Source organism: Puma concolor, chromosome C1 (genome assembly GCF_028749965.1).
Source record: "Puma concolor isolate L17-30 chromosome C1, mPumCon1.1.hap2, whole genome shotgun sequence".
Classification (NCBI taxonomy): domain Eukaryota; kingdom Metazoa; phylum Chordata; class Mammalia; order Carnivora; family Felidae; genus Puma; species Puma concolor.
This window is the reverse complement of record NC_141674.1, coordinates 119,130,000-119,152,132: the sequence shown is the minus strand read 5'-3', so window position 1 is coordinate 119,152,132 and position 22,133 is coordinate 119,130,000. Positions and strand designations below refer to the sequence as shown.

Here is a 22,133-nt window from a genome sequence, read left to right as displayed (position 1 = left end):
GCAACAGTATAAAATTATTAAAATCCCATGACACTAGTTTGAAAGCAGAAGCCATTTCAATCAGAGGTTTTCTTTAATGTCATCATATTTTTATATGCTCTTTGAGCCTTCTGAACAAAAATCAAGAGTATTTTTTTTTGTTTATTTATTTTTTAGTAATCTCTACACCCAATGTGCAGCTCAAACTAATGATCAGGAGATCAAGAGTTACATGCTCTTCCAACTGAGCCTGTCAGGGACCCTAAGTCAGACTGTTTTTTAAGTATTATGTAACATGTGAAGTCTTTATTCTCAATCAAGTCATTGGTGTGGGAATAGTTGCCAATTTAATAGAAGAGGATAAAAATTCAGGAGCTCAAAAATGTGAAAGTATATTGCCTATCAGTGTTGATTTCCTTTTCTTTTCTTCTAGAAACATGATCAGGGGCAAGTTTTGTTGGATATAGTCTTCAAGCATCTTGATTTGACTGAGCGCGATTATTTTGGTTTACAGTTGGCTGACGATTCCACAGACAACCCAGTAAGTTTAAGCTGTTCTCTTTTATTTCATTTCAGTTTTTCTCTCTGTTCATAATATAAGGAATTTTTGATTTATAATGTTTACTAATCTGATTAGTGAGTTAAAGTTTTAAGAATTCAATTGGAATGATTAGAGCTAATTCTTCTGCCTTTGTTCCTCATTTTCTTGGTGTTTTAATTAATAAAGTTTTTTCTTGAAGGTTTTCATAATTATAAGTCGGTCTATAAATCTAGTGCCAGTTTATTTATCTCACACAACTCAACTGTAAATCTAATTCATGCTACTTGACTGAGAGAAAATTGGGCATAAAGTTTAAAATATTAATGCAGTATTAAAATATTGAAGTAAGATAGAAATATTTTTGAATGTTAATGTATCTTAGTCTTAATATAAATTAGCCTCCATTAAAGTGAAATTAGTTTTTTGTGGTATTCATGGCAGTCTGATTCTAACAAATTTCTTAATTTGTTAAATGTAAATTTTCCAAGTAGGAAGATTCAAAGGAGACCCTCCCAAATGAGATAGAGATTAAATTTTAGAGCTCTACAGTTACTTGGGCATTAAGTTACTTACATTGTTACTAATTCTTTAATAGTTGCAATCATGATTCTTCTTGTTGGAAAAAATCACATTATAGAAATAGAAGGTAGCATGTGATGAATAACAGAAATATTGAATTCTATGAAAAGTTATATGCTTATACAGATAGGGTCTTTTACAAAAGAATAATGATACTCATTTGATTAGTACAGGAGAGTGTTTTGAAAGAGACCTTTTATATCTATAGTTTAGAAAAATTTGGAGGCTGGACAAATGGGTCTCTGGTTCAGTGCTTTAGAAATTGGTTTATAAGGGAATGTTAATAGAATGGCTATAGAAAATACAAATAACTCTTACATGAAAAGTACAGTTTCTCTCCATGTCTTACTCTTGTTCTCTCATAGTCAGAATCCTAGATCTCTGAATGAATGGTTAACAGAAAGGAATATGGGGAAGCAGAGGTAACCGTGAGATGTTAAACAGTACTTTTTTTTTTTTTTGAAATTTATTTAATTTTGAGAGACAGCAGCATAGGGACAGAGAATCCCAAGCAGGCTCTGTGCTGAGCATATAGAGCCTGACACGGGGCTTAAAACGCAAGATCATGACCTGAGCTGAAATCAGGAGTTGGATGCTTAACAAAGTGAGCCACCCAGGTGCCTCCTAAATATTACTTTTTCTTGGCATCATTTACTGGTTTTGTATGAAAACCTATGAGAATGAGGTGGATAAAACAAAGCAAGAGCCAGCTAGTGTCAGTGGAAGGAAGTACTTTTGTAATGAACTGAAATAAAAACAAACTTTCCATATAAGTTGATGCCTTCACCAGAGATTGGAGCTTCTACAAGGGCCTAGTTGAGTAGTATTATTTCTTGATAAATGAATGTGAAAATGGAAGTGAGTAGAAATGTCAGTTATGCAGCCTTTCCCAGAAAGATAAATTGTGAGCCAGGCAACACCAAAGGTGTCTGCCACACCCCACTTTGTGTGACATACAGCTAATAAAAGTTAGTTGTCTGGTTATCTTGCTGACAGTTATCGGTCACACTCTCCTGCTGGAAGCCTGTCTTTAGAATGATTAGAAAAATGATAAGACAACAAAGGAGAAAGAGCAGCTACTCAGAATCATTGTCCCTGCCATGAGTATGAAAAATCATCCGCTGTGATAAAGTATTCTAGAAGGACTAATACTGAGATCACCTATATTACAAGGGATAAAATTCTGTTACCTAGGGGCACCTTGGTGGCTCAGTCGGTTAAGTGTCTGGCTTTTAATTTTGGCTCAGGTTATGATCTCACGGTTTGTAGGATTGAGTCCCGCATTGGGCTCTGCACTGACATTGTGGAGCCTGGTTCAGATTGTCTCTCTCTGTCCCTCTCCTGCTTTCACACGCACACACACTCTCCCTCTCTCTCTCTCTCTCTCTCTCTCTCTCTCTCTCAAAATGAATAAACTTAAATTCTGATACATAAGTGTGTGTACAGGAGGACATTTTAGCAGGATGAATATGGGGAAGCAGAGGTATTTAGCTGGGTTGATCTTTTTGTAGTCTCCTAATTTTGCTTATTTTGTCTTACTTTTCTATCTTGAGCTTTCCTTTCCAAATAAGATATATTCCCAGGTCCAAGGGTCTATTTGCTAATGACCTAAAATCATTCTTCCCCCAAATTTGGAATTGGAATTTCAAAGACCCAAAAGAAGCCTTAGAAATTATTTTGTCTAGGGGTGCCTGGGTGGTTCAGTCAGTTAAGCATCTGACTCTTGGTTTCGGGTCAGGGCATGATCTTGTGGTTCGTGAGATTGTGCCCCATGTCGGGTTCTGTGTTCAGCACACAGCACACCTGCTTGGGATTCTCTCTCTCTCTTTCTGTCCCTCCCTCTCCCCTACTCTGTCAGTCTGTCTGTCTGTCTCTCTCTCAAGATAAATAAATAAACTTTAAAAAAAATAAAAAAAAATTATCTAGCACCCTTATTTTTTCATGAGAAATTATCCTAATCCAAGGAGATAAAGCCTAAGCTATTGCTGGCATTAATGAAACTAGTCTTGGGTGTCAAAACTCCCTATACAGGTCTTTCCCACAGTACTGCACGTTCAGTATTTAAATACTTAGAAGAATCTGTGAAATGACAAAATGAATCCACGGAAAGCCCTGTGAGGCACAAATGTTGTAAGCAGTGTCCTCTTTCTGATTGTCAATATGAAAATACATCACATCAATACTTTGAGGGTAATTAATGGACTGACAGAAGGCATACCATTCTGAAAAAGAGAAAAGAGGGTAATGTTTGTGAAACATGTACTGTAGACTTGTTTGTAAACCAAATTCTCAATTTTATAAACAAATCGTTAACATTTTTTAAATGAAAAACTGAGGCTTACAAAACTTGTTTAATGACATAGATAATTAAGTCACTGATAATGGTTTTGAACTTGCATTTAGACTCCAAATTATAGTGTACTCTCCCTACCACAAAACATTGCTTCTCAAGAGATGATGATATATAGATGCACAGGATTTAGAAAAATGAACATGTTGAGAAGAGGATGTATCCATGCAATAAAATTGCCAATAGCAATCAAAAGGAATTTGGTTATATTCTAAAAGAATTAATCCGTGTCAATCCTTAGCTGAGATTTTTTATTTAAGTTTTTCTAGTTATATATACTTATATATACATACATGTATGTGTGTTATATATATATGGATGTGGTGTGTGTGTGTGTGTGTGTGTGTGTGTGTGTGTGTAATAGTTTTAGAGGATTTTGGAGCTAATATTCCCTTAGGCACATAGACATTCAAATTAATTTAATTGGACTTAACAATTGATAAATTATATAGACACCTAATGTTTTATTGTGACATGTACACAACAGATACAGACTCATTTTCTTCAGAATCTGCCTTGGTAAGAGTTCCAGTACAACAAACAAAATTACTTAAAGAAAAGCTTTGACTTTTCAAAATATCTTCTGCTTTCATTAAAACCTATTTGTTGTAGGGGCACCTGGGTGGCCCAGTAGCTTGTTAATAAGCCTCTGACATCACCTTAGGTCATGATCTCATGGTTCAGGGGTTTTGAGCCCCCGTTAGGCTCTGTGCTGACAGCTCAGGGCCTAGAGCCTGTTTCAGATTCTGTCTTCCTCTTTCTCTGCCCCTCCCTGCTCATGCTCTGTCTCTGTCTCTCTCTGTCTTTCAAAAATAAATAAACATAAAAAAAAACAAACCACACCTATTTGTCATAGCTCTAGCTCTTAGCATAATGTATGGTTTAATAGTAGTAGTCAGTGAATGTTTATTGAGTGAGCAAAATAATGAGTAATGTGGTAATAATTCATTATGCATTATTTCTTTAATTTTATAAGTACTTAAAGGTGGCTCTTCCTTATTAGCCTTTATCAGTATGATATTCATCAGAACCCTCTGATTATATTATACATGTACATTTACTTTTGTTTTTTGCGCTGTTTTGTCCCTAAAGTGAATTACAGTACCCTTTAGTGGGACAAAGAGTATATTATCGGTTACTGTTGACTTGTTCTATTTTTGCTTTCATCCTTCTGATACTTCGTGTTGTGGTTATATTTTACTGTTTTAGTACTATTTCCTTATTCCCTTACATTGTGGCTTTCAGACCTAACTTACATCAGAATCACCTGGATGCTGCTTAAAATACAGATTTCTGGGCCCTATGTGTAGAGTTTCTGATTCAGAAACTCTGGTGTGGAGCTCAGTAATTTGCAATGCAAACAAGTTCCCCTGTAAAAGTGCTGCTAGTCGATGGAGCTGTGTTTTGAAAATCACTGCTCTAACACAGTAGGCTAACTAAGACTACTGAAGTAAAAAAAAATAATGCACATGGAATAAACTTGGTCTGTTTTTTGGAGATTCTTTTTACATGCTCAGAATTCTTAAATTTTATTTCATCAGGTTTGAGAAACTACAGGAAAAGCCACATAGAGGATGACTCTTCTGTCAACAAGCCACATTTTAGTACTTGTTTTTATTTCATATATCTTAGTATATCTGTCATATTCATCCGTTTTACTGTTACATCTTAACCAGGCTTTTACTGTCTGTTGCATAAATCTCTTTGGTAGTCTGCTGAATGTTAGGTTTTTGGTTTTGGTCTCTTTTAATCCTGTTCCATTTTGGGAGGGAATGACAGGCAGATTTAGGGTGCAGAAAAAATGTTTCAGAGAGAATCCGTGTCATGTGTAAAGTTCTAGAATGAAGAATGAGGAAGGTTGTATTGAGGAACTGAAAGAAAATTTTAATAATGAGTGGAATACAGAGCAAGAGGAGAATGTTGGTGTAAAATGAAGTTTGGGTAGGAGCACCTGAGTGGCTCAGTTGGTTAAGCATCCGACTCTTGATTTCGGCCCAGGTCATGATTTTACGGTGGTGAGATTGAACCCTGCATGGGGCTCCACGCTGGACATGGAGCCTGCTTAAGATTCTCTCCCTCTCCCTTTGCTCCCCTCCTCAAAACAAAAAAAACAAAAAAAATTTTGCCTAGTATGGCAGATTATGGAATACCTTTTCATCTGTAAGATTATATTCACCTAAGGATTTTTTTTTATGCAAGTTACATGAGACTTGTAATTTAGGTATACCACTCTGGTTACAGTGTGGCCAGTGGCAAATAGAGCTGCAAGCTAGAGACTGTTGGGAGATTGGAGCCTCCTGGCGTCACAGAGCAGGGGAGGGGCTCCTGAGTGGCTCAGTTGGTTGAATGTCCAATTCTTCTTGATTTCGGCTCAGGTCATGATCTCATGGTTCGTGAGATTGAACCCCAGGTGGGGCTCTGTGCTGACAGCCTGGAGTGTGCTTGGGATTCTCTCTCCCTCTCTCTCTGCCCCTCCCCTGCACACGCTATCTCTCTCTCTCTCTCTCTCTCTCTCCCCCCCCCTTTCAAAATAACTAAATAAACATTAAAAAAAAAAAAACCAAACGGTACTGATATCTTTGTTACTCAGTTTCTTTTTTTTTTTTTTTTTAATTTTTTTTTTTTCAACGTTTATTTTATTTTTGGGACAGAGAGAGACAGCATGAACGGGCGAGGGGCAGAGAGAGAGGGAGACACAGAATTGGAAACAGGCTCCAGGCTCTGAGCCATCAGCCCAGAGCCTGACGCGGGGCTCGAACTCACGGAGCGCGAGATCGTGACCTGGCTGAAGTCGGACTCTTAACCGACTGCGCCACCCAGGCGCCCCTGTTACTCAGTTTCAAGTAGCTATCCTACTTCTGATTCCCTCTCCAAATCTCGTTTCATTTCATTTTTCATTTTCATTTCATTTATTTTTTTTGTGTGTCATTTTTCTATGGGTTGCCTCAAAGGTGAGCTTATACACATCTTAAAATCATATACTTATGTTCTTTAAAAATATTTAAGCATCCTATTTTAAAAAGCAGTGTTTCTGTAGCAAGATGGCAAACTGAGTGCACATTTCTAGCATGTATTAATGTTTTTTTTTTTTTTTAATGTGTATATATATTTGAGAGAGATAGAGACAGAGTGTGAGCTGGGGAGGGGCAGAGAGAGGGGGAGATGCAGAATCCAAAGCAGGCTCCAGGCTCTGAGCTGTCAGCACAGAGCCTGACATGGGGCTCAAACTGACGAACTGGAGATCATGACCTGAGCCGAAGTCAGGTGCCTAACCGACTCTAACATATATTAAACACTGTTCACTAAGTATTTTAATCTTACCAAATTTAATCCTAACAATGTACCTGGATACTACTATTCCCACTTAACATATGAAAAAATGAAGGTACGGAGAAGTGAAGTAACTTGCCCAAGATCACAAAGTTCATGACTGTAAGTAGTTTCAGAGGAATGCCTAATTCAGTGATGAGCAAGGTGTGGTGGGGGAGTGGGGTGGGGAGGCTGTGGAGACTTTGGGGGACTGTTAGAAGGAAGTACACTGCTGTAGAAGCAGCCAAGTGGGTCAGCTCATTCCCTCCCCACAGGCCATGTGGTAAGTAATTAGTACTGCTTACTCCTAACTTTACCATTAAGTGTGAGTACTTGAAGGAAGAGAGGCAAGTCAGTGTCCCAGAGGGCTGGTGACACCCGGTAAAATGAAAAAAATCACCCTTGCCCAGGAGACTCGGTAGCTATGATACCCTACTGGCAGCACACTCTCCCACATTGATGTAAGTGGAATATTAGAGTCCTTTCCTATCATTGCTGTTTCTTCCTTTAAGTCTGTTAATACTTGCATTATGTGTTTATATGCTCTTCTGTTAGATGCATAAATATTTACAAATTTTGTATCTTCTGGTTGGATTGACTCATTTGTTATTACATTATAACTTTGTCTCTTACTGTAGTCTTTGTGTTAAGGTCTGTTTTGTCTTTTTCTTTTTTAATTTATTTGGAGAGAGAGAGAGAGAGCGCGCGCACATGAGCGTGTGAGCAGGGGAGGGACAGAGAGAGAGGGAGAGAGAATCCCAAGTAGGCTCTGCACATATAGTGCAGACACAGGGTTGGGTCCCCCAACTGTGAGATCATGACCTGAGCTGAAATCAAGAGTCAGACACTTAACCGACTGAGCCACCCAGGTGCCCCTATTTTGTCTTACATAAAAAGCTACCCAGCTTTCTTTAAGTTTCCATTTGCGTGGAATACCTTTTTTCCATCCCTTCACTTTCGGTCTGCATGTATCCTTACATATGAAGCAAGTCTCTTATAGGTAGTATATAGATGGGTCTTATTTTCTTTGTTGGCAGTTTGAAAGATTTTTTATGGTGGTATGCTTAGATTTTTTTCCCTTTATCTTCTGTGTATCCACTGTAGGTTTTTGCTTTGTAGTTAACCATGAAGCTTACATAAAACAACTTACAACAGCCTATAACAACTTAAGTTGACAACAACTTAAGTTTGAACACATCCTAAACCTCTACATTTTTACCCCCACCCCCATTTTATCTTTTTAATGTCATAATTTACATCTTTTTACCTTGTGTATCCATTAAATTATTGTGGTTATAGTTATTACTGTTAGTTTTATCTTTTAACCTTCATACTAGCTTAACACATGATTAACCTAGCACCTTTACAACACTTAGATTATTCTGAATTTTACTATATATTTACTTTTACCAGTGAAATGTATACTTTCATGTCTTTCTGTTACTAATTTGCACCTTTTCATTTCAGTTTAAAGAAGTACCTTTAACATTTATTTTAAGGCTTGTCCAGTGGTGATGAACTCCTTTAGCTTTGGCTTGTCTGGAAAACTCTTGAATGCTCCTTCAGTTGTGAAGGTCAGTTCTGCCATATAGAGTATTCTTGGTTGTCAAGAATATGTCATGCCATGGTCTTCTGGCCTGCAACGTTTCTGCTGAAAAATCTGATGACAATCTTATGGGAGTTCCCTTGTATGTAAGAAGTTGTTTTCTTCTTGCTGCCTTTAAGATGGTCTCCTTGTCTTCTAATTTTGACACTTTAATTATAATGTGTCTTACAGTGGGTCTCTTTGGGTTCCTTTTATTTGGAACTCTGAGATTCTTAGATCTGGATATCAGTTTCCTTCCCCATGTTAAGAGAGCTTTCAACCTTTATTTCTTGAAATAAGTTTTCTGCCCCTTTCTGTCTCTTCTACTCCTGGGAGCCCTATGCTGTGAATATTGATCTGCTTGATCTTGTCCCTTGAGTCTCTTAGGCTATCTTTACTTATTTTCATTGTTTTTTCTTTTTGCTGCTTGGGTTAGTTCTACTATCTTATCTTTGAGTTCACTCACCTTTCCTCTGCTTCATCTAGTCTGCTGTTAAACCCCTCTAATGTATGTTTCAGTTCAGCTACTGTGTTCTTCATTCAATCCTGTGACTTCTTTTTGATACTCTCTTATATTTTCTATCTCTGTTGAAATTCTCACAGTGTTCATCAGTTCTTCTGAGCTCAGTGAGCATCTTTATGACTAACATTTTGAATTCTTTATTAGGTAAATCACTTATATTCATTTCATTAAGGTCTTTTTCTGATATTTTCTCTTGTTCTTTTATTTGGAACATATTCCTCTTTTCTCTCATTTTGCTTTACTTACTGTGTTGGTTTCTGTGCATTAGATTAAACAGCCACCTCTCCTAGTCGTGAAGGAATGGCCTTGTATTGAACCTTATCATTCACCCTTGCCCTCCGTAGCTCTTGGTTATCCCTGGAACCTTTCAGGATTTCCCAAGTAGCTAATTTATTTTTAGTGGCTCCCAGTACTTAAAGATGTGCCAAGACCTGCCGGTGTCTCAAAGGGGAGGATCTTGGTCAGCATCTAGATTCAGGGCAACTGGAAGCCAGACCCTCAGACAGCAGTTTTTAAAGTATGCAAATATACATCTTTTAGGGGAATACTGGGAGATGGGCATTTCTGTCTGCCCCCTGCATGCTGAACCCTGGGGTGATAATTAGGTAAGAACTGTAAATTCTTCGTTTGCTGCTGTCCCCTTGAACCTGTGAACATAAGCCCTGCTTGCCATTAGAGTCAAACCATCAAAGGGTGTGTCCTCTGGACAGCAGACACAAAATCCAGGGCACCAGACACAACCTCCTTTCTCAGAGACACCAACAACCTGGGCGGACAAGGAGAGTACAAAGATGGCACCCACCAGCCTCCTTCCCAGAGAGTGCCTAAGTAAATGCTGATATGTGTGCCAAACTGGAAGCCTGCCCCTCAGGCCAGATCTTTTACACAAGCAAATAGGCCTCTTTCACCTAAAGACTAGGGTGTGTTTCATTCTTGTGTCTCTGCATTCTGCCCTGGAGAATGGTGGCCAGCCAAGCATGGTTTCTTCATTTGTTATTAGTCCCTTTGGACCCATGACACAAGCCATGCTGGGCAACAGAACCAGATGATCAAGGGATATTCCCTGGACAGCAGACATAAAAACTAGAGCACCAGACATATGTACAAGCTCTCCTCTGGGAGGCACCGGTGCTTTGGAGCATAGCAGAGGGAGTACTTGGAGATAGTACCTGCCCTCTGAGGTCTCTTGAGAGGATTACAGTTGAGTCTTAGATGAGCATTTAATTGGAAGCCTGCTACTCTGGCCACAGCTATAAGAGAAGCAAATAGGGCTCCTTGACAGAAAGACTGAGTGCCTCAGTCTGTTGCCTTTTTGCTGTGCCCTGCGGGGAGTAGCTGGTTTAGAACCCTTTCTCCCTTTGTTAGAAGAGTCCCATGGGACCTGCAGACTTCAGCCCCGTTGGTCGCCAGAGCTGAACAATCTAGAGGTGTCTCCTAGGCAGCAGTTGAAAAAATCAGGGTGCCAAACAAGGAATATATAAGCTTCTTTCCAAGAGATACCAATGACCTGGAGTGAGGCAGAGGGAGCGTACAAAGATGGTGCCTGCTGGCCTCCGTATCTGGAGAGTGTTTCACTAGGGCCCCCTCGACGTATGTTAAATTAGGTGTCTTCCCCTTAGGCCCATGCTTTAAGATAAGCAAGTAAGTCTGTCTCTCACATAAAGTCTGGGCACTTTTCAGTTGGCTCTGCTCTGCCCTGGGTTGGGTGAGTTTGCACTAACTCTTTAAGAACTGTTTCTCAGTTTACTCTAGTCTTGGGAGTCTTGCGGTCACAGGCTCTAGTTGACTTTCAAAGCTAGGGATTTTGGGGTCTCTTCTGTCAGGTGCAGGTTTTAAAGGTTGAGGCACCAGATGTGCAGTTCAAACTCTTTGCTCTTCAGGGAGAGGCTCGGGGTTGTGAGTTCCCTCCTGAGTGGGTTACCATGCTGGGGTTGGGTTTTATGGTGAGATTGTGTCTTGTCTTTCCCACTTTGTGCGTTTTTTCTCCTTCACTCAATGAGAGGAAGTCACTCATCTAGTTCTGGGGTTTTTTCCAGAGGAAATAGTTCTGTATGTAGCTTTTAGATTCAGTGTGTCCATGGGGGTAGGTGAGTTTAGTAGGATTCACCTAGGTTGCCATCTTGAACCAGAACTTCCTTATTAGCTATTAACACTTGGTAGGTATTAATCATTTCTAGTAAGATACCACATTTTAAATTCATATATATTGCATTTTAAACAATGAAGACTCTTAGATACAGCATAGTAATTCAATTGGTGTAATGATTTTGGGCATAGATTATGGTGTATGACTAAAAATAGTGATATACTCTCAATGCCCATTTATGCAGGAAAATTAGAGAGCTTACAATACTTGTTTTCAGGACATAATGCAAAAAGGTACTGTAAGCAATTCCACTCCCAGTATTTACTCAAACATGAAAACATGTCCACACACAAAAGTTACTACTCAGCTGTTCATAGTAGCATTATTCATAATAGATAGGGGAAGCACTCATGTCCACCCCCTGATGAACAAATAAACCAAGTTGTATATCCATACAATAGAATATAATTTATCAAAGGAATGACATACCACTTCACACCTAGTAGGATGGGTATAATTAAAAAGACAATAGCAAGTACTGATGAGGATACAAAAAAATTGGAACCCTTTTTTTTTTACATAGATGGTAGAAATGTAATATGGAAAAAAATTTGGTAATTGCTTAAAAAGTTAAATACAGAGTTATCATATGACCAAACAATACCAATCTTAGACACACCTTTGAGAGAACTGAGTCACATGTTCACAGAAAACTTTTACACAGATGTTAATAGTATTGTTATTCATGAGAGCCAAAAGATAAAAAACAACCTAAATGTTAGCTATAAAATAGAATGTGGTACTGTTAAATGCCACAACATGGATGAACCTCGAAAACATTATACCAAGTGAAAGAAGCTAGGCACAAACAACCATCTGTTGTATGATTGCATTCATATGAAATATCCAAAATTGTAAAATCCATAGTAATCATAAGTAGAATAACAGTTGCCAGGGGGCCACTGAAATGGACTGTTACTAGGTATGGGATTTCTTTTTGGGGTGATGCAAGTATTCTGACATTATTTAGTATTGATAGTTACATAACATAGTGAATATACTCAAGTACATTGAAGCATACACTTTAAAATGGTGAATTTTATGTTGTGTAAAATATATCTCCGTAAATAATGCTATATAAAATAATGCTGGGTCTGTGGTCATTTACATTTTATATTTTGATAAATATTTCCAAATTGTCCTACATTGAGATGGCATAATTTTTATTCTCACAAGCTATGTATATGTGCCTGTTTTCCACATTCTTGCCATTTGTGGTACAGCATTAAAAGTTTTAATCTTTGCCAATGTGTTATTGATGAAAAATGAAAAGCTAATATAAATGACTTTTATATTTCTCTAATTATGATCGAGATTGAATATCTTTTCATAACTTAAATGTCATTTAAATTTCCTGTGAATTTCTATTCTTACCCATTACCCATATTTCTATTAGTGTTGGTCTTTTTCTTACTGATTTGTAGAACTTTTTTATATGTTGTCTCTTTTCCCACTTTGTTTTTCTTTTGACTTATGATGTATTTTTACTAGGAACACTGTCCAGGAGTGCTCATTATATAATTGTTCCCTTTTCATGGCTTAAGCCAAGAATTGAAGTCCTGTCTCATTGACATCATTGATGAGGTCTGTTAAATTTTCCAGTATTTAGAGATGCCCAAGTGGCTCAGTAGGTTGAGTGTCCAACTCTTGATTTCGACTCAGGTCATAATCCGAGGGCCGTGGGATTGAGCCCCTCATCGGGCTCCACGCTGAACGTGGAGCCGCTTTGGATTCTCCCTCTTCCTCTCCCCTTTTCACCCACTCACTTGTGCATGCTCTCTCTCTCTCTGTGTCTCTGAAATTAAAAAAAATTTTTCCCAGTACGTATTATTGTACTCCTCAGCTTTGTCAGCTGAATGTATCTATTTGTGTATGTAAATGTGTTTGTATCTCTGATACTATTTTAGAATATTTTAAAGGAGAACTGAATGTGGAAGGCAGGCTTTGAATAGATAACCTGAGCCCAAATTTTGACTTTAGACAAGCATTAAAATGAATGTAAGTTATGACTTTCTAAAAAATATGTAGAATGAAATCACTAGAAGATAGATGGGATGGAAAATGGATAAATGGGTAGAGCTGCAGGGGAAGCAAATGTGTTACCTAGGGGTGAAAAACAGCTGATTGCTGGCGCAGAAACAACCCCCCCCCACACCCCACAGACACACCCTGTGTCAACCGTTGAGCCACTCAGCAGGTTTATTAAGTCCTTTTCTACATTTTTTTAAATACATATATGCCAAGCCCTGTGCCTAGGTGCTGACTGTTCAGCTTTGAATGAATCAGATTTTATCCCTTACCTCATGGAGTTCATAATCTAATGAAGGAGCTAGGCAATAAAAAGGCAAAGCAAACATTACAATTAACAAAATGTGAAGGAAAATAATATTCCTTGCCTATTTACAGAAGATAACTAAGGACATAGAAGATTTGTGACATACTTCATATATATATAAATTATATGTATATATGTATGTAAATATATATATATTTATATATATATTTTCATATATATATGTGTATGTGTATATATATATATATATATGAAAGAGTACAAGCAGGGGAGAGGGGCAGAGGTAGAGAGAGAGAATCTTAAGCAGGTTCCACGCTTACCACAGACCCCAATGTGAGGCTCGATCCCATTACCCTGGGACCATGACCTGAGCCAAAATCAAGAGTCAGATGCTCAACCTACTGAGCCACCTAGGCACCCCTTCATGACATACTTTTGTTAGGGTGATCAATGAAGGCCTTTCTGAGGAGGTAGTGTTTAAGCTGAGACTTAACAGTAATGGAAGGAGTAAGATATGGGAAAGTTAGAGAAGGACATGATGTGCATAAGGGAGCTTCTAATCAAAGACCCTAAGATAGCATCTGTGAGAAACAGACAGGAAACCATTATGGCTGGAGCTTAGTAAACTGAGGTAAGAAGTGATCATGCAAGCCCTAGTAAGGACTTTGAACTTTGCAAGAGAAAATGCCAAAATGCCAAGAGCTATTAAGGAAAGAAGTGACATATTTCAAAAGCCTACACTTGCTTCCAGATGGAGAATGAAGAACTTGGTAAGAAAAGAAGCAGAGATAACAATTATGAGGCTATGGCCAGAGCTATCCCAGATATAAGATGGTGGCAGAATGGATGGAGAAGAACTGTTAAATTCTAGGTATAGGAAGAAGGTAGAATCAACTGGATTTGATGTGTTGGATGTTGTGGATTGTGGAAAGGGAAGGTTTACGAATTAATGTCAGCTATTTGTTATTAAAATCTCTATGTGTTCTGCATGGAATCAAGTATGGGTGGTGGAGTATGGTTTATACATAATGATGTAAGTTGATATTTGTGTAGTGCTTTGAAAATACTGCCACATCTGTTACTCATTTTGGGTTCTTTAATTTTTTTTAATGAAATATGTTGGCAGTTGAAATATTTTCTGAATTCAGTTATAGTTTTCCTGAAGTAGAGCTTAACTGGCATTCGGAAGTGTTGAGGCTACTTAAAATTCTCACACCCAAAAATCAGTCATTCCCCAAACTAAACACTGTCTCTTACAAAATTAGTGTGGAGGGTGTTTTGTTATGTTTTGTTTTGGTGGGTGGGGGGAGGAGATAGTTGTATTTTTTAAGGAATAGGGTAGAAGTTAAAAAAATTTTCCTTAAGAGTATATTTTCATGATGTGTAGTTAGATTTTGTTTGAATGAGATTATAAGGCCAACTATATTTTTATGAAAGATACCAAGAATTTTAAAAACTTGCCACACTGTTACATAATACAGTTAAATTAACAGAAATCACTTCAGATTGCTGTGATTATTTTTAGTTTTGGAATAGAGGTTATGTTGGACACTGTATACTTTGATGGAAAATTCAAATGAAAAATTTAGAGCTACCACAAATACGCTCAGTACTTTCTAGTATTAATTTTGTTATACTTGATATGAATATCTATAAATTGAGTATTTTTCCTAGACCTTTTTCAAAATGAAGTTTTTAGGAATGATCTTCAAATGTTATAGATTTGCAACAATTGATGTATTAGTTCCTCAAGGGAAAAAGAAATCAGTCTTATTTGTTTATTTTTCAGAGGTGGCTGGATCCAAACAAACCTATAAGGAAGCAGCTAAAGAGTGAGCATACATATTTACTTGATGTTTTGCAAGTATACTTTATAAAGATAAAGGATTGATATAATCTAATTAATTAGAACTGCTTTTATTACTTCTAGGAGGATCTCCTTACAGTTTGAACTTTAGAGTCAAATTTTTTGTAAGTGACCCCAACAAGTTACAAGAAGAATACACAAGGTGGGTTTATGGAGCATGTTTTTCCTGAAAATATTGTCAAAACTATTATGAAATTTTGAAATTATTTAGGCAAAAATAGATTATCATAGTGTACTTCTGAGCTTCCCAGCCATCACACAGAATAGGGTATAAAGCTTTCATGATAATCGTTTCCTGCCTTCTTGCATGGCTGGGAGGGCTTTAGGAGATTGGGATCCCAGGACCACCCCATCCAACCACAGGCAGCCTCCTGAACCATATAAAATTAGATTTTTCCTTTTTTAAAAAATGGCTAAGAAGCACTTCTGTAACTAATTGAGGTAATTAGATGATACTGCAATTGTATCCAAGTGATGCTGCATTGTGAGAATTGTGCCTTTCATGTAAAAGAATATTCTATGTATATTTTTGTATTTCCATTGAGGCGAACACAGAATTTAGAAAATATATAACCATTATGTGCAGGAGTAATGGTCAATAGGTACCTTCCCCCCCCCCACCATTTTCCTTAAAAGTATAATTGACATACGGTGTTACATTCGTTTCACGTGAGCAGGTACCTTTTTATAAAGAATGTTGGCAGAGAATGCTCTAATACATTCATGTCTTTAAGTGCCCACTTTATTGGCCATTTTAAGTCTGATCTTAAGTTACAGTCTAATTTTGTTGTCACTTCTAAAGGACAAAGTATACACAAAAATGACCCAGATGAGCATTTGAGTGTATGAATGTTAGGTGAACTGTTTAAGGTAGAAATAATTACAGTATGATATCTGTTCCTGAATAATAACTTTGTTTACTGCTTGTAAGACAATTAGTAATCAGGTTTTTTTTTTAAGACTAAAAATTAACATATGATACCTTCCATAAAAATCTTAAATAGAAGAATATAGGTCAGTGCTTGTATTCAAAATTACTCTAAAGGATAAGTGCCAAATTAACAATGTGTGTCTAAAGCTATGTGTAGATAGGTTGTGACATGTTAATATATTGGTCATTGTTTAGAATTCTGTGGTGCTGTGGTGAAACAAAAGAATAAATTAAAGATACTTACCTATATCTGCCAATCCTCAGGTGTTTATACAGTAGGGTTTTCTGCAGACCAGATGAGAAAAGTTAGGTTGACCTTCTTAAGAATCCTTTTCTGGGTGTTTGTTGGGGGCCAGGTGTGAAGCTCTTTATAACAGAATTTAGGAGTGTAGCCCCTGGGTTAGGCAGTCCTATCCTTTGAAACTAATAGCATTTCCAAGCTAATTTGTCTTGAAATGCAAAGTTGTGTTATATGAATAACCTTCAATTAAATATTATAGTTCTTAGTCGTGTTTTGTTGTTGTTGTTAAATAATTAAAATAACAAAATCCTTTATCTTAATAATTCTTAGTATAAAAACTTCTCTAATTTTGAATTAACTTCAAGGAAACTACTTTGAATTAATGAAAATTGTGAAGTATAAAACATTTTAAAGTGCATTTTACTATTTGCTGGTAAATATAACCTGAAATAAAGTAGCCAAAGTATTTTATAATACATGTTTTATGTAATCAGATTTTTAAATGTATAAGAAATATTTGCAATTAAAAGACCAATTATTTAAAGTTGGATTTCTAATGTGTTTAACATTCATGAAGTTTGTTAGCATAACACTTAAAATAGTGTCAATTATAACCCTATTCATTAATTTACTTCACTCAAAAGAATGTTTTTGAATTTCTTAATGGAGCTTGAATGTGTTGATTCTTTTAAAACCTGTGTTGAAAGCATAAGGAATAAATGTATCTCATTGATAAGTCAAAATATCTTCCTGAAGTAGAAGAAAGTAAAGCCAAGTTTGGTAGTAGTCAAGAGATTAATTTGTGCTCAGTCTGTTGTCAAGAAGATTCTTTGTTTTCACTAGAAATAATGTATTCATTCAAAAATCCTTTATGATAGAATGTCCTAGAGTCTTATATCTGGTGCTGTTTGGTAAAAATGAGTTAAGTACCTAGTTTTTATTATATTACCATAGTGTACATTAGTGAATCTCTACCCTGACTACAACTTAGAATCACTTAGGGGAGCTTTAAAACATGCTGATGCCTTGGACATACCTCCTAGATATTCTGATTCAATTCAGTCTCAGATGGGACCTGTGCACAGGCATTACAAGCTTCCCAGGTGATTCTAATGTGCAGCAGGTTTAAGAAATACTCCTTTAAAACTTTAGTGCTTGGACAACCTTAATGCAGTGGTCATGATTAGTAATATGACACCTTCAGCCACAGTTGCTAAATTTTAAGGACTAGTTTAAACCCACAAAACAGGAAATCTGCTACACCCCCTTACCTTGAGATTCCATTTTAGATTAGTGGTAGGAAAGAGTGGGCCATATAGAGCTTCCATCAAACTACAGTCATTTGGTGTTAGCAGGTGCTGGCATCCTTAGAATTGGAGTTTTCTCAGGAGTCATGAGGGTACAAATGACAGTTCTTTTTGGTACCTTTTTAGTGCCTAGGTGTACTCGATACATGATAGGTGTTTATGGTATTGGTTATTGTCTGGGTTAGAAAAGTTATATTATTTTTAGAGATTAAACATTTTATTTCTGTATTTACCTCAAGCATTATTAATCTCTCTTAAAAGTCTTAATTGTAAAAATTGGGTGTTTGTCACCTGATTTAGGGCCCCTGGGATACAAGTGATATTACTTCCTTTTTACAAGTATAGAAACTAAGGGTCAGCCAAATTTTAAGTAATTTTCTAAAGAACACAGGCTGGCTTAGCTTATGACTTGAATTCTGGTTTCCACTCTATAGTTGTTACTGGTTGGTGTATAAATAAAATTCGGCAGGCATAGGTATTATTTGTGTAAGATTATAATATTTTGTCAAGGATATACATGCCTTTTTAAACTTAACTATAAGATTGTTTCCCACCAGGAACTTTTAACTTTTAATTATGAAACCAGGTAAACTAGATAGAAATATCTTGTCTTAGATTGAATAAGTAGATAATATTTACAATATTATGCATTATGTATTCTCACAGGGAGTTTACATACTTCTTTAATATATACAGTCAGGATATTTGTATCAGCTTTTTAAAAAAAATTTTTTATAGTGAATATCTGATTCTCTGAAATCCTTAATTAAATTATTTAGTAATTTAAATATTGTCATGTACGCTTTCATAATTTTAATCAGACAACTAAAATTGTTAATGATTTTTGATTTTTGGGGTGTTTTTACTTTTTTCAGTGGGATGAAATAAAAGTCTTAAAATTTCCTATTTAAAGCCACAAAATTTGGTCTTCTGCCAGTGTTGTGCCCACAGGTGACTTGTTTGCTGCAAGCATTAGGGAATGACTTACCCATTAGCTGGGACTTACAAGAGGACAGTGCCATCTTGTAAGGAACCTCAGCATTCTTTTTTATAGAAATCTTGTATTTTTATTGGTGTTAAAGGAATTTGCTTACTTGGCCATTCTAATGGTAGAGAAGGGGTCTTGGTTTTTGTTTTTGTTTTTTTTTTTCCTCATCAAAAAGAGCTTTCTTAACTCAAATGAAAATAGAAAGGTGTTTTTCTACAATTAGCAGCTTCCAGCAGGGGGCAGCATAATGATAAGATGATCATAGGCATGTCTTTGCCTCTGGCTTTCTGTCTCAGCAGAAAGGATGGTTTTCTCCAGTTGATCCCCAGTATTGCTGCGGTCAGCTCTCTGATGTCTCTGACTCAACTTTTCTGTGTTTCACAGTTCTAATTTCTACAAACACCAATCTTAGAGTATTCTCCTTAATCTCCCTTGGTCATGTAACTCTTAAAGATGTTGAGAAATTTTATAATAGAAGCTAGTGAAAACAAGATATTTGAAGTACAGAATTTTGTCTGTCAAAGAATTTTAATGATTGGAATTCATGAAATATGAAATCTTAAAAATATATCTATGTGTGCTAATATGTAGATTATAAAAGCAAATATATAATTTGTAAATATTTCAAATATACTTATATTGGTTAATATAAGTATACAGTTTTTAATCCTGAAATGTTATAATTCCAGTAAATGCTAAATGCTGTCTCTCTCTCTCTCTCTTTAAGGTACCAGTATTTTTTGCAAATTAAACAAGACATTCTTACTGGAAGGTGGGCTATTTTAAGTTTTTAGTAATGGGCTTTAAAAGTACTTTCAGTTCTGTATTATTTAAGTAATTCATGATCATCGCAAACAAATTATTGAAAATGGTTGCATGTAGCATCAGTTTTTTTCATCAGATAAGATCATTACTTAACAATTAAAAAGTAAGTCACATGGAATAGTATAATATAAATTACAGTGCTTTGAAATTATTGTGTTTAACCATGGGGTATGTGTTTTCTATTTTGTTTTATTAGATTGCCCTGTCCTTATAATACTGCTGCCCTTTTGGCTTCATTTGCTGTTCAGTGTAAGTATCAGCCCACTTTTGGGTCATGGAGTATGTGATTGCATGGTCTGTGTTGATAGTATATTACCTTTAATGTATGAGTTCTTTAGACATACATTATTATACAGAAAAAGTGATTGCAAAGAAAATGTAATGAAATATCCAACTAGTTAGCAATTAGTTTGTTTCCTAAAAAGTTTTTCTGAAGTTGTTTGAGACCTAGAAATGTTAAGTGTAGTGTCATAATTTGCTTACATGGTAGCTAGCAGTAAAAACAAATACTTTACTTCCAGAAATATAATGGAATTCATGACATTTCTTATTTAGCTATCAGAAGTACAAAATGTGTTTATTAAATTGTGAATATTTTCCTTCCATATAATAGCTGAACTTGGAGACTACAGTCAGTCAGAGAACTTGCCAGGCTACCTCTCAGATTATTCTTTCATTCCTAATCAACCTCAAGATTTTGAAAAAGAAATTGCAAAATTACATCAGCAACATACGTAAGAATTTATTTACTTTTCCACTTATTTCATAAACTTCTTAATGGCATGTTTTCTAGAGAAAGGTTTTAAATTATTTCTAATGTGAGTGTTGTGTTTATTTAATATAGAACAGTTACTGTTATGTAAAATAGTGTGATTGATGTAAGGAAATGTGGGTTATCTATACTAAAAAATCATTACTAATTTCATAGACTACGTAAGGTTTTTTTGTCATTTCTACTACCCATAAAACTATAGGTAAACAGAAGTTTGCTATTATATAAAGTTGACAGTTCTTTAAGAAGGAATTTTAGAATATTAATGGTATCTTCACAGAACAACTGTTACAGATCAATCTACTCAGCAATTCTTTCTTAGTTTTTAGCTATGTGAAAGGAATCATTTGTTTTGCAGTGAACCAAAAGGAAAAAAGGAACTTTATGTAATACTAAAATAATGTTTTTAAAAGTCCTTTTTTAAAAAAGTAGCACTTTTTCATTCATAACAGTATTCAACTTTGATATTTTGTGAGTCTTAATTTTCTGTGACATAATTTGTTTCAAGAAGAGATACATTGGTTTGAATAGAAAATAATATTGTTTATTGGTTCAGAGTTTGCTTTTGCTTTAACATACAATTCAGAATACTCACAGAGAAACTAAGGCAGTGCTACGTATTGGCTAAGAGTTTGAACTAGAGAGACAGACTGCTCTGTCGCATTCTGGATGCGACAACTTTTGGGGTGCCCAAATGGCTCAGTCAGTTAAGCGTCCAGACTCAGTTTTGGCTCAGGTCATTATCGCACAGTTCCTTAGGTCAAGCCCATTATCGGGCTCTGTGCTTACAGCATGGAGCTTCTTTGGGATTCTCTCTCCCTCTCTCTCTTCCTCTGTCTCTTCCTCTCTCTGTCTCTCACAATAAATAAAATAAACTTAAAAAAAAAAAAGACAACTTAATGATCAATAATCTTGACCAAATTGCTCTGTATCTCTGCTTCTCTGCTTCTATGTAAATTGGAGATAATAAAAGTGTCTACCTCTGGAGTTAATGTAAGGCTTACATTAGTTCATATATACAAAGTACTCAGAATAGTGCCTAGTCCATAGTAAACACTGAAGAAATATTGGCTCTTAATTTAAGGGAACTTCCTTTCATTTGGTTATGGCCCATGTACCTAACACAGGTTTACAAACTGGCGTACTGCCTATTTTTGTATGGCCCACGGGCTAAGAATGATCTGTATGTTTTAAACGGGTGAGAAAAACATAAAAAGAAAAATAACATTTTGTAGCATGTAAAATTTTCAGAAATTCCAATTCAGTATCCATAAATGAACATTTACTGGAACACAGATTCCCTTACGCGTTTTCATGTCTGTGGCCGCTTTCATGTAACAGCAGAGTTGAGTGGTTGCAGCAGAGACCACGTGATCTAAAAGCCTAAAGTATTTACTATCTCACTCTTTTCAATAAAAGTTTGCTGACCTCTGATCTAAAATAAGACTAATAAAATGAGAATTTTAATAAACTGGCCTAATGAGATGAAGGGGCTATTTTGGTCTAACAGTAAGTGCCATTTGTAGTAAAAGTTCTACACATAGCATATCCGATCAAGGATTTGAAGATAAACCAGATTTTTTAAAAATTTGCCAGTAAAGTCTCTTCTGTAAGGAAAAAGCTTGTACATTTGACAAGATATTATGTATTTGTATTTGGTTTAGAGAAATGATTCCTCAGATCTTTAAACAAAGAAAAATAGAATCATCCAGTTTGAGAAGTGGGGATTGGGGTGGGGAGATAGAGTATTTGTTTAACTTAATTGAATTTTATAGAAAATTGAGGTATATGTGCTTTTTTTAGGAATCTCATTTTTATGATCATGCATTGGTAGGCTGTTGGCTTCCTTTTCTGGTATCATTAGTGAGTGAAAGATTGATATTTTTTGCTTTTGGTA

At 36.1% G+C, this 22,133-nt stretch overlaps 1 protein-coding gene across 15 annotated transcripts in view; it reads left to right on the top strand.

The window, feature by feature from the left end:
- Positions 1-22,133, top strand: part of PTPN4 (protein tyrosine phosphatase non-receptor type 4) — a 236,883-nt gene that overhangs the window by 95,312 nt on the left and 119,438 nt on the right. For 6 of the 15 annotated variants that reach the window (XM_086718402.1, XM_086718407.1, XM_086718400.1 and 3 more), the window contains 6 exons: positions 413-520; positions 15,074-15,137; positions 15,215-15,314; positions 19,367-19,411; positions 19,661-19,713; positions 20,078-20,198. In XM_086718402.1, coding sequence (XP_086574528.1) covers positions 413-520; positions 15,074-15,137; positions 15,215-15,314; positions 19,367-19,411; positions 19,661-19,713; positions 20,078-20,198 — 491 coding nt within the window. Of the gene's footprint in view, positions 1-412; positions 521-8,257; positions 8,333-15,073; positions 15,138-15,214; positions 15,315-19,366; positions 19,412-19,660; positions 19,714-20,077; positions 20,199-22,133 lie in introns of those variants that run through there. The other 9 variants (XM_086718410.1, XM_086718405.1, XM_086718408.1 and 6 more) reach the window with 5 other exon arrangements.